Source organism: Chiloscyllium plagiosum, unplaced genomic scaffold (genome assembly GCF_037043375.1).
Source record: "Chiloscyllium plagiosum isolate Xiang-an unplaced genomic scaffold, Cpla_swu_hap1 HiC_scaffold_17, whole genome shotgun sequence".
NCBI classification, from domain to species: Eukaryota; Metazoa; Chordata; class Chondrichthyes; order Orectolobiformes; family Hemiscylliidae; genus Chiloscyllium; species Chiloscyllium plagiosum.
Window position 1 is genome coordinate 67,718,329 of NW_028270155.1, and position 13,723 is coordinate 67,732,051.

Below are 13,723 nucleotides of genomic sequence, written 5' to 3' on the forward strand. Positions count from 1 at the left end.
ATAGGGTTTCCCCTCCCGAGGGGTCTTGGATTTGCCCGGACGATTATGGTTGATCAGTCGGTTAAGTGGTGCACCTGGAATGTCAAGGGGAGTAATTCGCCAGTCAAAAGGAAGAAAATATTATCAAATCTCAAGAAAGAAAGAGTTGATATAGCTCTCCTACAGGAAACACATCTGTTGGATAAAGAACACTTGAAATTACGACAGAGTGGATTTGATCAGGCCTTTTTTTTCTTCTTTTAGCTCAAAAAGTAGGGGAGTTGTTATTCTTATTCGGAAGAATTTCCCTTTCAAAATCCTAAATCAGATAAAAGACGAATCTGGATGATATATTCTGATTAAAGCCCTTATAAATGGAGCGGAATATGGGATTTTAAATTTGTACTGCCCCCCGGCACACCCCTTTAAATTTATAACAGAAGCCTTCTCAAAATTGATGGCTCTTGGTGCCTATCATACAATTATAGGGGATACTTTAATTGTATTATGGATCCGGAAATAGATAGGATTCCCAAGAGTACTGCAGGAGTATCTCCCAGATCTAGACAATTGGTGGGTCTGAACAAAGAATTAGGATTAATAGATGTATGGAGATGTCTTCATCCACAGGGCAGAGATTTTTCTTTTTACTCCAATCCACATAAATGTCATACCAGAATTGATATGTTTTTTGCCCCCTCGATTTTTTTAAATTCCATATCATCCTGTAAAATAGGTAGTATAGCAATTTCCGACCACGCTGCTATATATATGGAAATCAAGGCGAGGAACAACGGGACATCTCCTCGGCATTGGCGTATGGACCCCTTCCTAATGAAAGATAGTAAATTTGCAAAGTACTTCTCTCAAGAATTTAAAACTTTTTTAGAAATTAATTTAGGTACGGCTAGCAACCCATCAATGATGTGGGAGACCATCAAAGCTTACGCGCGAGGTTTGATCATCTCCTACTCAGCGACCCAGAAAAAATTAAAGGGGGAACAACAGCGTCTGCTCAAAGCTCGCTTAAAAGCAACTGAAACAGCATACGCTGATAGACCTTCTATTATCAAATTGCAAAGGATTACGGCCCTTAGGACAGCTCTAAACACTACGCTTACCCAAACGGCTAAGAGGGAAAACAAAGGTTATATGAATTTGGCGACAAACCGGGTAGATACTTAGCATTTCTTGCAAAGAAAAAAAAGGCCCTTCAAACTATCACGTCTATCAAGGAAAGTACGGGTATTTTACTCATGATCATAAAAGGATTAATGCAATCTTTAGAAAATTTTATTCTGATTTATATAAATCGCAGGATTGTGAAGACAGGACTAGGAGGATGCAATCATTTTTTAAAAATTTGACCTTTCTGGGCCTAACTCCGGAACAGGTATCGGTCTTAAATGCTCCCCTAACAGTCCAAGAAATACTTGACGCAATCAGGCAACTTCAGAGCGGTAAGGCACCTGGCCCAGATGGTTTTCAAGCTGAATTCTATAAAGAATTTACAGAAATATTGGCTGAAAATGTGTTGCTGGAAAAGCACAGCAGGTCAGGCAGCATCCAAGGAACAGGAGAATCGACGTTTCGGGCATGAGCCCTTCTTCAGGAATATTGGCTGGTCCACTTATGGACATGAATAACTATGAATATAGTCAGGGCTGTCTCCCACCTTCGCTGAAAGAGGCAAATATCTCTCTTATCCTCAAAAAAGGAAAGGATCCAGAAGATTGTGCTCATACAGACCAATATCCTTGCTAAATGTAGATTTTAAAATCCTTTCTAAAACATTAGCATTTAGACTAGAAAGGGTACTGCCACATATCATAAAGGAGGATCAGATGGGGTTTATTAAGGGCCTTAGATCATCCAATAATATTAGAAGGGTTTTGAATATGATTCAAGCCTGCCATCAGGGAAAGATACCAGGAGTAGTAGTTTCATTAGACGCGGAAAAGGCATTCGATAGGGTTGAATGGTCATATTTGTTTTACACATTGAAAAGGTTTGGCGTTGGAAAGGTGTTTACCAAATGGGTCTCAACATTGTATAGTGATCCCAAAGCAGTTGTGGTTACCAATGGATTAGGTTCGGATAGCTTCAGTGTGGGTAGGGGCTGCCGTCAGGGATGTCCTCTCTCGCCATTGTTATTTACGTTAATAATTGAACCACTAGCAGAAGCTATACGGGCTGATCCTAATATAACGGCCCCGAGGATTGGTACAGGTAAACATAAAATTACCCTTTATGCAGATGATGTTCTTCTATTCCTCAGTAATCCTCTGATGTCTGTACCTTGCTTAATCCAAGTTATTAATACATTTAGCGCATTCTCAGGCTATAAAATTAATTTCTCAAAATCGGAGGCTATGCCAATGGATGGCCTTGCTATGATATCCCACTTAGTGGATGGATCCCATTTTCCCTTTCGTTGGTCCCTGGAGGGTTTCATATACTTAGGCATTTTTATTACCCCAGTATTTGGTCAGTTATACAAGGCTAACTTTGTGCATTTACTGGAAGGGATAAGACAGGACCTCCAGCGATGGGAGACCTTCCAATTTCCTGGCTGGGTAGAATAACATTAATTAAAATAAATGTCCTGCCCCGTCACATATACCCTATGAGAATGCTTCCAGTGATGCTGCCGAGGCTGGCACTACGTAAATTAAATGGCTGGTTGGGTTCTTTTATCTGGAATCATAGACGGCCCCTCATTAAGCTGAAGATGCTACAGCTGCCACAGGCAAGGGGAGGATTGGACTGCCCAGATTTTAGGAAATATCAGTTAAGTTCCCTATTAAGTTACATAGCTGATTGGGTCTTGGCTGATCCATAATCAATCTGGCTGGACATCGAGGCTTCTCAAGTAAAATACCCACTTATTAACCTTTTATTTTCAGACAAGAGGAAAATCATTACGGATCACTGTAAAAACCCTATAATACTAAACACAATTAAAGCTTGGAATATAATGCGGCAAAATGAGGGCAACTCACATAAAACATCCCCCTATGCGCCGATAGTGGGAGCCTGGGGATTCCAACCGGGGTTTACAGATGCCACTTTTAAACTCTGGAGATCCAGGGGTATCTCATGTCTAGGGGACCTATTTAAAGATGGGGTCCTGATGTCTTTTGAACAGCTGCGTCAGAAATTCGGATTACCTAATGGAGACCTCTATCGATACTTCCAAATTCGAGATTATATACAGAAGAAGACTACGTTATTAGATAGTCTTTCTAAATCAGATAGAGAATGTAGATTACTACGACCAATGGGGGGTATCCTCCATCAGTACTATTTATCATCTACTACATGATGAAGTATCTGGAGATTTGGACAATCTGTTTAAAATATGGGATCAGGAATTGGGACTAGGAATTTCTATTGAAACGTGGAATCACCATTTGGGAAAACGCCAGAAGAATCACCATCTGTAACAGAACTCAGGCTATCCAGCTGAAGATACTTCATAGGGCCCAAAGAGCACCGGATCGATTGGCAAAATTTAAGGCAGGAGCATCTCCAATGTGTCCCAAATGTAAAATAGAGGTGGGCACTCTTGTACATTGCTTATGGACCTGTCATAAGATCCATAGATACTGGACTAAAGTAGCAAGTACCCTGACAGAAATTTTAGGAACGGATATTAAAGTAGACCCTGAATCTCTCCTGTTGGGCTTTTCGAACTTTCCCTCCCTGGATATGTACGGGAAGAGACTATTTTCTATTCTCTCTTTCTGTACAAGGAAAAATATTTTGGAAAACTGGACTTTCAAATTGGCACAGATTAATTATGGAATGTATTCCCCTTGACTTCCTTACAAATATTGTGCACCGAAAGACCGAATTATTTTATAAAATATGGCAGCCCTTCTTGATTTATATGAATACAGATATTACGGCTATCCTAACAAGGGCTTTTATTTAAATGAGATTACGAATCTGGCTGGTCCGGGGCCCCTTAGGAGAGGAATCCCGCACGAATACGGGTTTTGTTACATTTGATGTTAACACATTCCGAGTATGTATCTCACTACCCAATTTCTATGTTATCCGTTGTTTTTCGTTTTTTTTTCTCTTTCATTTGAATTATTACATTTGAATAATGTAAGAGACTTAAATATACACTCTGGTTAGTTGTAGGTTAGATTAGTAGTTAGTTGAGTTTTGTTTTTTTTCTTGGTATTTTTCTTTTGTTAAATTTTGGTTATTATATATTTAAGATTTAATCGTATATCAATGTTTGTACTTGAGAGTTTTGTTTATTTTTGTAAACTTGTAAAAATGTTAAATTTCTAATAAAAACATCTATTAAAAAAAAGGCTGGATGAAGGGCTTTTGCCCGAAACGTCAATTTTACTGCTCCTTGGATGCTGCCTGAACTGCTGTGCTCTTCCAGCACCACTAATCCAGAATCTGGTTTCCAGCATCTGCAGTCATTGTTTTTACCTGGCAGTACTCCAGGTAGAGTAGTGGCCAGGTCCAAATGGAATGCATCCTAGATTGCAGAGAGAGGTAAAGGAGCAAATTGCGGAGCCGTTGATAGAAATTTTTCAGGCCGGTCTGAACACAGGATTAATCCTAAGGGACTGAAGGATTGCAAATGTGACGTCGTCATTTCAGAAATGAGCAAAAGATAACCTTGGAAACTACAGACCTTTCAGCTTGACATGAACAGTGGGAAAACTGATGGAAGCCATAATACAGGATAAAATAAATATATAGAAGAGAAAAATATGTTAATATCAAATAGTCAGCATGGCTTTGTCAAGGGCAGATCAAACCTGACAAATTTAATTGAACACTTTGACAAGGTAATACAGGTAATGGATGATGCTAGTGCTGTGGGTGGTGTATATTTGGACTTTCAGAAAGATCTTTGGTACGGTGTCACATGGCAGATTGTTTAGCAAATTAGAAATGTTTGAGATTGATGGGTCCTTGGCAGCATTGGTTAGATGTCTAAAGGATAGAAAACACGGGATAAGTATTGATGGACATTTCTCAGACTAGAGCCAAGTTAAAAATGGGGTTCCACAGGATTGGTATTGGACACCTCACTTTTCTGACTTATAGTAAAATAACATAAACCTCATTTAATAGTCAATCAGTCAAATAGTACTAAAATTCAATTATGGTTTTAAACTGGTTACAATTTTGTATCGCAATATATTATTCGAACAAACTGACACAATGAAAGTACCAAGAAGGGGATTTGAGCTTCTTAGGGTTCCCCTTATGATGATGACAGTAAAATATAAACAGAGTGCCCGTTTTCAAAATTTGAAAACAGTGAGTGTCATTTGCAGCAACAGTTCTCTAAGTCTCTCACCATTGAAGTCCCTTTTGGGAAGCACAAATTCCCCACACTCTGAGACAAATTGAGACCAATCCTTTGAGGCCTTAGTGATCAAAGGCTTGTAGTGGCTCCAAGGTTTCTCAATATGAATGCTGGGAATCGTATATCGCTTTCGATCAGGAGAAAATTTGTCGCTTACAGTCAGTGATCCTCCAGCATAGTTAAATAACTGAAAAAGGCGAAGAATCATAATTATCAACAAAGTAATAGAATCATATAGTTTCACTGGACAAAAAGAGGCCCTTCAGCCTATTCTGTCCTAGCTGGTCATCGTGCATCCATCTATACTCATCCCATTTCCCAGCAATTGAACCACAGCCTTTAAAGCTCCGGCACTTCAAGTAATTCCCTAAATACTTCTTAAATGTGGTGATGATTCTTGCCTCTACCATCCTTTCAAGGAGTGATTTCTAGATAACCACCATTCTCTTCGTAAATGATCCCCCTACTAAGGGGAAAAATTGCTTCCTATCTACTGTATCTATACCCTCGATAATATTGTACACCTAAGTGAGGTCCCACCTCAGCTTTCTCTGCTCCAAGGAGAACAGGTCCAGCCTATCCAATCTCTCAACATCTGTGGACATGCTCACTAAGATCCCACTGATTGTCATCCCACTTCGTAGGATGTTACCATTTATCATGTATTCCCTTGCAATGTTAGTCCTCCCAAAATACATCACCTTACACTTCTCAGATTTTCACTATACAGCCCATCTGGCCAGCCTCTCTAATCGTCCTGTCGTCTAAGGCTTTCCTCCTCCCTATAACACAACCAATTTTCATGTTATCTGTGAATTTACTGATCAACCTCCAGATTTATGTCTAGATCATTAACAACAAACAAGGGACACAACAATGACCCCTTCACAACCCTGGACACAGTCTTCCAGTCAAAATCAACCTTGGACCACCAGCCTCTGCCTCCTGTCACAAAGGCAACTTCGGATCCAATTTGCCATTTGCCCTGGATCCTGTAGGCATTAACCTTCTTGACCAGTCTCTCATGCTAGACCTATTCGAAAGCCTTACCAAAGTTCATGCAGACTAGGTACACTGCATGACCCTTCTCCATACATCTTGTCACCTACTTAAAAAACTCAATCAAACCTGTCAGACAAGGTGAATATCCATGATTCATCCTTGCCTCTCTATAGAAATTAATTCCATCCCTCAGATTCGTTGCCAATGGATTTTCTCACACTGTCCTGTAGCTTTCTGGTTTACCACCGTTCTTGAATAATGGTACAACATTCATTGTTTTCCAGTACTCTAGCATCTCTGCTGTGTCCAGAGAGGATTGGAAAATTAATATCAGGGCCTCTGAAATCTAGTTCCTTGCCTCCCATCGCTTCCTTCTTTTCCCCATATCAATCATGTACATTGGCCAACATTCAGGATTCTCTGGAATTTTCTGGTCCCACTCTTCACCTTTACAGGAACATGTTGGCCTTACACTTTCATTGGCCTTACACTTTTTGAAAGACTTGCACTGTTCCAATGTAAATCTTTCAACACATAGCTGCTCCCAATCCACTTTGGTCAGATCCTGTCTTTTCACATTAAAATGGCGTTCCTCAAAAGTTTTATTTCTGATTTATCTTTGTCCTTTTACATTACTAATTTAAACATTACTGAGTTATGGTCACTATTACTGAAATGCTCTCCCACAAACATTGGCTTCATTTTTCAAAATTATGTCCAGCATTACCCTGGTTCTTGTAGGACTTTCTACATACTGGCTTAAAAAATTCATCTGGGTACATTAAGGAATCTACCTATTCTAAGCCTCTCATGTTAATTCCAGTTAATACTGGGGAAGCTGAAATCTTGTACTATTGCTATCTGATTATTTTTACAGATGTCTGAAGTATACCAACATATCTTCCCTTCTATCTCTCCCTAACTGTTTGGGGAGGGTCTATAGTACACTCCCAACAATGTGATTGCCTTCCCAACCTTTTTGTTGTAATTTTAATGCATGTGGCCTCTGTTGTGGGGCCTTCTTAGATATCATGTGACTTGATGTGGTTTTCATTGGAGAGGAGATATTAAGAGGTGACTTAGTACAGACATAGAAGATGATCAGAGGATTAGAAAGGGTGGACAGTGAGAGCCTTTTTCCTCGGATGGTGATGGCTAGCACAAGGAGACATAGCTTTAAATTGATGGGTGATAAATATAGGACAGATGTCAGAGGTAGGTACTTTACTCAGAGTAGTAAGGGCATGGAATGTTCTGCCTGCAACAGTAGTAGACTCGCCAATTTTAAGGGCATTCAAATGGTCATTGGATAAATATATGGATGATAATGGAATAGTGTAGGTTAGATGGCTTCAGATTAGTTTCACAGGTTGATGCAACATTGAGGGCCGAAGGGCCCGTACTGCGCTGTATTGTTCTATGTTCTATCACCTCTGGCTGAGGAACTGAATAATTACTTCGCAGTGGAAGACACGAGTAATATCCTAAAAATTCAAGAGAGTGAGGGGGCAGAGCTGAGTATGGTGGCCATCACCAGGGAGAAGGTGCTAGAAAAACTGAATGGCCTGAAGGGGGATAAATCAGACCAGATGGACTTACATCCCAGAGTTCTAAGGGAGATCACTGAAAAGATAGTGGAGGCATTAGTGGTGATCTTTCAGGAATCACTAGAATCAAGGAGGGTCCCAGAGGACTGGAAAATCACGAATGTGACACGCCTGTTTGAAAAGGAAGTAAGGCAAAAGACAGAAAATTACAGACTGATTAGCCTAACCTTGGTCATGGAAAGATCCTGCAATCCATTGTGAAGGATGAGGTTTCTGAATACTTGAAAGTGCGTGGTAAAATAGGGTAGGGTCAGCATGTTTTCATCAAGGGGAGGTCATGCCTGACAAATTTGCTAGAATTCTTGAGCAAGTAATGTGCAGGTTAGACCAAGGAGCGAGCCAATGGATATTATCTACCTGGACTTCAAGAAGGCCTTTGACAAGGTTCTGCACAGGAGGCTACTGAATAAGATAAGGGCCCATGGTGTCAGAGGCAAGGTGCTAGCATGGATAGAAACTTGGCTGTCTGGCAGAAAGCAGAGAGTGGGGATAAAAGGGTCCCTGTCAGGATGGCAGCCAGTGGTGTTCCTCAAGGCTCAGTGTTGGGACAAATTTTCACTTTATATATTCATGATCTAGATGAAGGAACTGAGGAAATTCTGGCTAAGTTTGCAGACAATACAAAGATAGGTAGAGGGATATGCAGCATTAAGGGGGCGGGCAGGCTTCAGAAGATTTAGTCAGGTTAGGAGAGTGGGCAAAGAAATGACAGATGGAGTACAAAGTGGGGAGGTGTGAAGTCATGCACTTTGGTAGGAAGAATGGACTATTTTCTAAATGTAGAGAAAATTTAGAAGTCTGAAGTGTAAGAAGACTCAGGTGTCCCAGTCCAGGATTCTCTGAAGATAAACTTGCATGGGGGGGGCAGCAGTTAGGAAGGCAAATGCAATGATGGCACTTATTTTGAGAGGACTTGAATATAAAAGTAAGGATATACTTCTGAGGCTCCATAATGCTCTACTTACACCATTTTGGAGTATTGTGTACAGTTTTAGTTCCCATACCTCAGGAAAGATGTACTGGTCATGGAGCTTCTTCAAAGGAGGTCCACAAGAATGGTGCCAGAAATGAAAAGCTTAACATGTGCAGAACGTTGGAGGGCTCTGGATCTATACTCAATGGAGTTTAAAAGGATGAGGGGGTGTCTAATTGAAACATACAGAATACTGAATGGCGTGGACAGAGTGGATGTTGGGAAGATTTTTCCATTGATAGGGAAGACTAGGACTCAAGGGCGTAGCCTTAGAGTAAAGGCAATACCTTTTAGAACAGAGATAACAAGAAACTTCTTCATCCAATGGAGTGGTGAACCAATGGAAGTCATTGCCACAGGAGGCTGCAGAGGCGAGGTCATTGAGTATATTTAAGACTGAGATAAATAGTTTCTTGAGTATTGGGGGATCAAGGGCTACAGGGAGAAAGTGGGAGAATGGGGTTGAGACACTTATCAGCAATGATTGAACAGCAGAGCAGACTTGATAGGTTCAATGGCCCAATTTCTACTCCTGTGTCTTATGGTCTTAATACAGTAATAACTCCTTATTAAATTAACATTGCAACAACACCTCCTCAATTCTAGTTAATTTTTGATCACAGAGGAAAAGATGTATGATGACAATTGGCTGGGAAGATAAATGATAGAAATGGGAGATTCTCTTGGAAGACAAGAGAATTGTGATGAGTGAATCCCTAGGAATATAGTGAATCCCTGCAATGTGGATAATTTGTTGGTAATCACCTTACTTTTAACTAAAGAAATGAAATTTGCTATTGTGTAATATCTGTTGCCTATTCAATTGTTTAATCAATGCATACATGTAGTTTTAACTAATGTAAGAAGATGTAAACGATTATGTGTTTGTATCAAATCTTTACAGCTGTTTTCTTCACTTTGATATTATATGTGCTATGGGGCCTCTCCAATCTCAGTCTCCTCCAATCTGAAGACTGACCTTGCTCCTGCCACCAAACTATACAGTTTAGTTTTGGTCTGTGACTAATTTATGGTTTATTCTTTGTGACTAAGTACAACTGTATTACTACCGGTCAACTTGGACTCAAACACTCACCAATGCTGCATGGGTTTGTTTTGGATGGTCAAACAGGGTAAAGGAAGAGTTTGCAAAATCATCTAAAAAAAAGCATGAAAATAAATTCAGTGCAGAAAACGTCACTAAGAATACCTGGTCCTAACCCATCCTCCATAACTATATGCATTGTAAGAAGAACAATGGTCTGAGAGTTCAGTTAGCTCTGTGCCATCCCAGAGCTATTTGCTTTGAAGGAAACAATGAATTAAGCTGCAGTTAGAGCTCACTTTGTGCCAATTTAAACCAATGTGAGATTGTGTCACATCTTACAGCTTTAGTATATTTGGCAGTCTGCTATTGTACACTCATTCTGCATCAATGCACACCAACTGCATCTCTCAAAGGTTTCTTCCTCCCAACTTTGAGGTCCTTGCGTCTCCTGCCATATGCTTCTCATCCTTACATGCCTGTGCCTCTCTCTCTGGTCCTTTTTCTCCCCCGAGGTTTCTTGTGCTCCAAAAGGCTCTTTTGCACCCCTCTTTTGTAATCTCTACCTTTTCCCCCAAGGATCATTCTCGAGTATCCCCATCTGTTTCCCCCACCTTCTACTTAAACTGTTTCTGCTTCCCTCCCTTCACTATCCCTCTTCATTTTCTTTTACCTTTCTCCCGCCCACCTTTCCACCCCCCCTCTTTTTCTGCTCCTAGTCCACCCCACTTTCTTCCTCCTCCGCCCACCCAGAATCCTGCTCCTCGGTCGGCTCCCGGTCCTTGTTACCTGCGGTGCATGTGGTGGTGTTCCTGCAGTGCTCGTTGGGCAGTTTGCTGGCTTCATCGTCCATGTTCATGCGGCGTAAAGTGGGCAGGTCAGGCCGGTACAAGCCCGTTTTCCGGCCGGCCAGGCTAATCCGCCACGGGGGCTTCGGTGCTCCCACCCCCTCGTACTCATGTCCATGTTGCTTCTGCATCTGGATGCACTGCCGCGTCCGGGCTCTGAGCCCAGCGCCAACTCACCTCACCATCCACAGTAACCTGTATCCAAGGAGCCACATAGTCACTTAGCAACCGAGTATCTCTCACTGTTACCTATTAATGACCCTGTTTTATTATCGTGAGACTGGCAACCAGAATCATCTGAATGTCTCACCGATTAAGTTTTTTCAATTAGGAACGAACTTGCCAAATTTATTATCATATCTCATTTTGGATCTCACCGGGCAATAACCAGCTCTAGGGCAAAAACAGCCCCAAAGGACTTTTAATGTAAGGTTGTGAGGTCATGCCCTTTGGTCCGAGGGATCAAAAGGAAGACTTAATTAAATCGGAAAGGCTCCAAAAATGTGCAAAAAGCAGAGGGATCTGGGTTTTTGTGGAGAAGCACAAATAGTTAGCATTCAGGTACTGCAAGTGATTAAAAAGGCAAATGGAACTTCATCTTTTATTATTTTTGGGTTTTTTTTCCGTATCCAGAAGTATTATCACGCAAAATGAACGATCTTTCCATCACCAAAATTACTTTTTTTTTCGCGTGTTGTTTTTAAACCACTGTCCACTACTAGAAAATGCCCATGTAGCCAATTCAATATTTGTATGGAAAGCCCATTATGGCCAATGCAAACCATTGAAAGTGAAGGGTGGGCGGTGGATAGGGAGAGAGAGAAGGTACTAAATCAAAATGTTGTTGGAAGGGGAAATAAACACTGTAACCCCCCCCCCCCCCCCCCCCCCGCCACACACACACACACAGTGCCCACCTCTCTCTAAAGGCATTGAGAGCATCGATGGACACCGAGTGCTCCCTTTCCAATGACATCCGGGCGTGAACATAACTGTGAAGAGGGGCAGACGGTTGGCTGAACCCATATCCTCAGCCTGGACCTGTTTAAACTTTGGCTTTTATTGCAAGGGGATTGGTGTTTAAAAACAGGGAAGTCTTGTTTCAACTCGAAAGAGTGATGGTGAAGCTGCACCTGGAGAACTGTGTGTATTTTTGGTCTCCATATTTTAAAAAGGGGAGTCTCACCAACTGAGGTCACCACGAAAGCCCAACCTTCTCAACCTTGCTCCTCACCTGATGTGTGGTGACTCTCAGGTTAAGCCACCATCAATTGTCTGTCTGTAATGAGAGAACAATCCTATAGTCCTCTGGGACTACAGCAACTTAACCTCTGCCTTTATTTAAAATCGATATATAGGCATTGGAGGCAGTTCAGAGATTCATGAGGTTGATTCCTACTATGAAGGTGTTCGTTTATCAAGGCTTATGCCTTTATTCATTAGAATTTAGAAGAATGAGTAGTGATCTTATTGAAATGTACAAGATTATGGGGGAGGGTAAATTTGGGAAGTTTCCACTGGTAGGGGGAGTCTTGAACTAAGTACCATGGTTACACAGAATAATGGGACATTCATTTAAAGTTGAGATGTGAAGGAATTTCTGCTCTCAGAGAGTTGTGAATGTAAAGAATTGTTTACCCCAGAGAATTGTAGAGGCTGGATCACTGAAAGTATTTAAAAAGGTGGCTATATTTTTGGAATATCAAGGAGCTCAGGAGTATGAGCAGGTGGCACAAAGGAGGACCTGAGAGAATGATGGGACAGGCTTGTTGGGGCTGGAAAGACCTACACTCCCTATTACTTATGTTCTTGGATGGCACCTTCCAAATCTGCCACCTCAGCCTCTATAAGATAAAGGGCAGGTACATAAGAACATCACAACCTGCACAATCCTCTCCAAGCCACAGATCATTTTGACTTGAGCTTCTTCATTGTCACTGGTTCAAAATCCTGGAACACTCTCCATAACAGTACTGTGGATAAACTTACACCATATAGACTGCACAAGTTCAAGAAGGTGACTCACCATCTCCTTCTGAAAGGGAAATTAAGCAACACTTTGAAGAAACACACACATCCATGACTATTGAAAAATATCTCATCACAGAAGACAAATGGAAATAAACAGAGACATACACAGGAACACTGACAGAAGACATAAACAGAAATAGAGACTCAAGTAAACTCAGAAGCAAAATACTGCACGTCCTGGAAACAAGGATAAAAAATGCAGGATATTGACTCCTGACACCTTGACTACTCTTTTTTTTCATATCCCACCAATTCTAAGGACTCTATCCTATTTTCTGTTCTTCTATCTGTGTCACCTCTATCCGGAGTCGGTGGTGTAACCTTCCATTCTAGTGCGTCTGGCATCCCCCCCATTTTCAGCCAACTAATTCACCACTTAAACTCACCATTGTTGACAGAACCCTCAAATGTTACACATTTTATTTCAAGCACCTCTGCTCTCATCTCTTCTCCTCCCTTGCAGAACCATCATCGCATTTCCATTTTTCCCACCTTTCACCCACCAGTCTCCATATTAATTGGTTGTCTTTGCCATTTCCATTCTCCCCTGTGAGATACCATTACCACTAAACACCTTCCTCTCCTCTCCCCTCCCATGTCAGTATTTTAAAGGGATTGATCCACCTTCAACAGTGAAAATTTTCCAGAGCTCTTCTGATTTTGTTTTGTGTGAATTTGAGAGCTTCACTGGGGAAAGGGAGAGAGGAAGTGGAACAGGTGGGGTAAACTTGGAGAACACACTGGGAAGCAGAAAGATATGGCCCCACCACCTTGTGTATCCAGAATAGGGGAATGAAAACCCTTAAGAGGTAAGTTACCACAGCTCCCACAGCAGCTGCTATTGCCTCTGCTGTGGTGGTTCTGCCTGCCCTTCAGACATGGCGCCTA

General features: G+C 41.4%; 1 protein-coding gene across 2 annotated transcripts in view; it reads right to left on the bottom strand.

Annotated features, from left to right (window-relative positions):
* The window catches only part of LOC122558689 (sperm microtubule inner protein 8-like), a 32,288-nt gene extending 21,335 nt beyond the window's left edge, over positions 1 to 10,953 (bottom strand). For both annotated transcript variants that reach the window (XM_087996048.1, XM_043707481.2), the window contains exons 1-3: positions 10,746 to 10,953; positions 10,008 to 10,069; positions 5,321 to 5,516 (exon numbers count right to left, since the gene is read on the bottom strand). In XM_087996048.1, the coding sequence (XP_087852174.1) occupies positions 5,321 to 5,516; positions 10,008 to 10,069; positions 10,746 to 10,935 (448 nt within the window). In that variant the 5' untranslated portion in view covers positions 10,936 to 10,953. The remainder of the gene's footprint in view (positions 1 to 5,320; positions 5,517 to 10,007; positions 10,070 to 10,745) is intronic.
* Between the last annotated feature and the right edge of the window lie 2,770 nt (positions 10,954 to 13,723).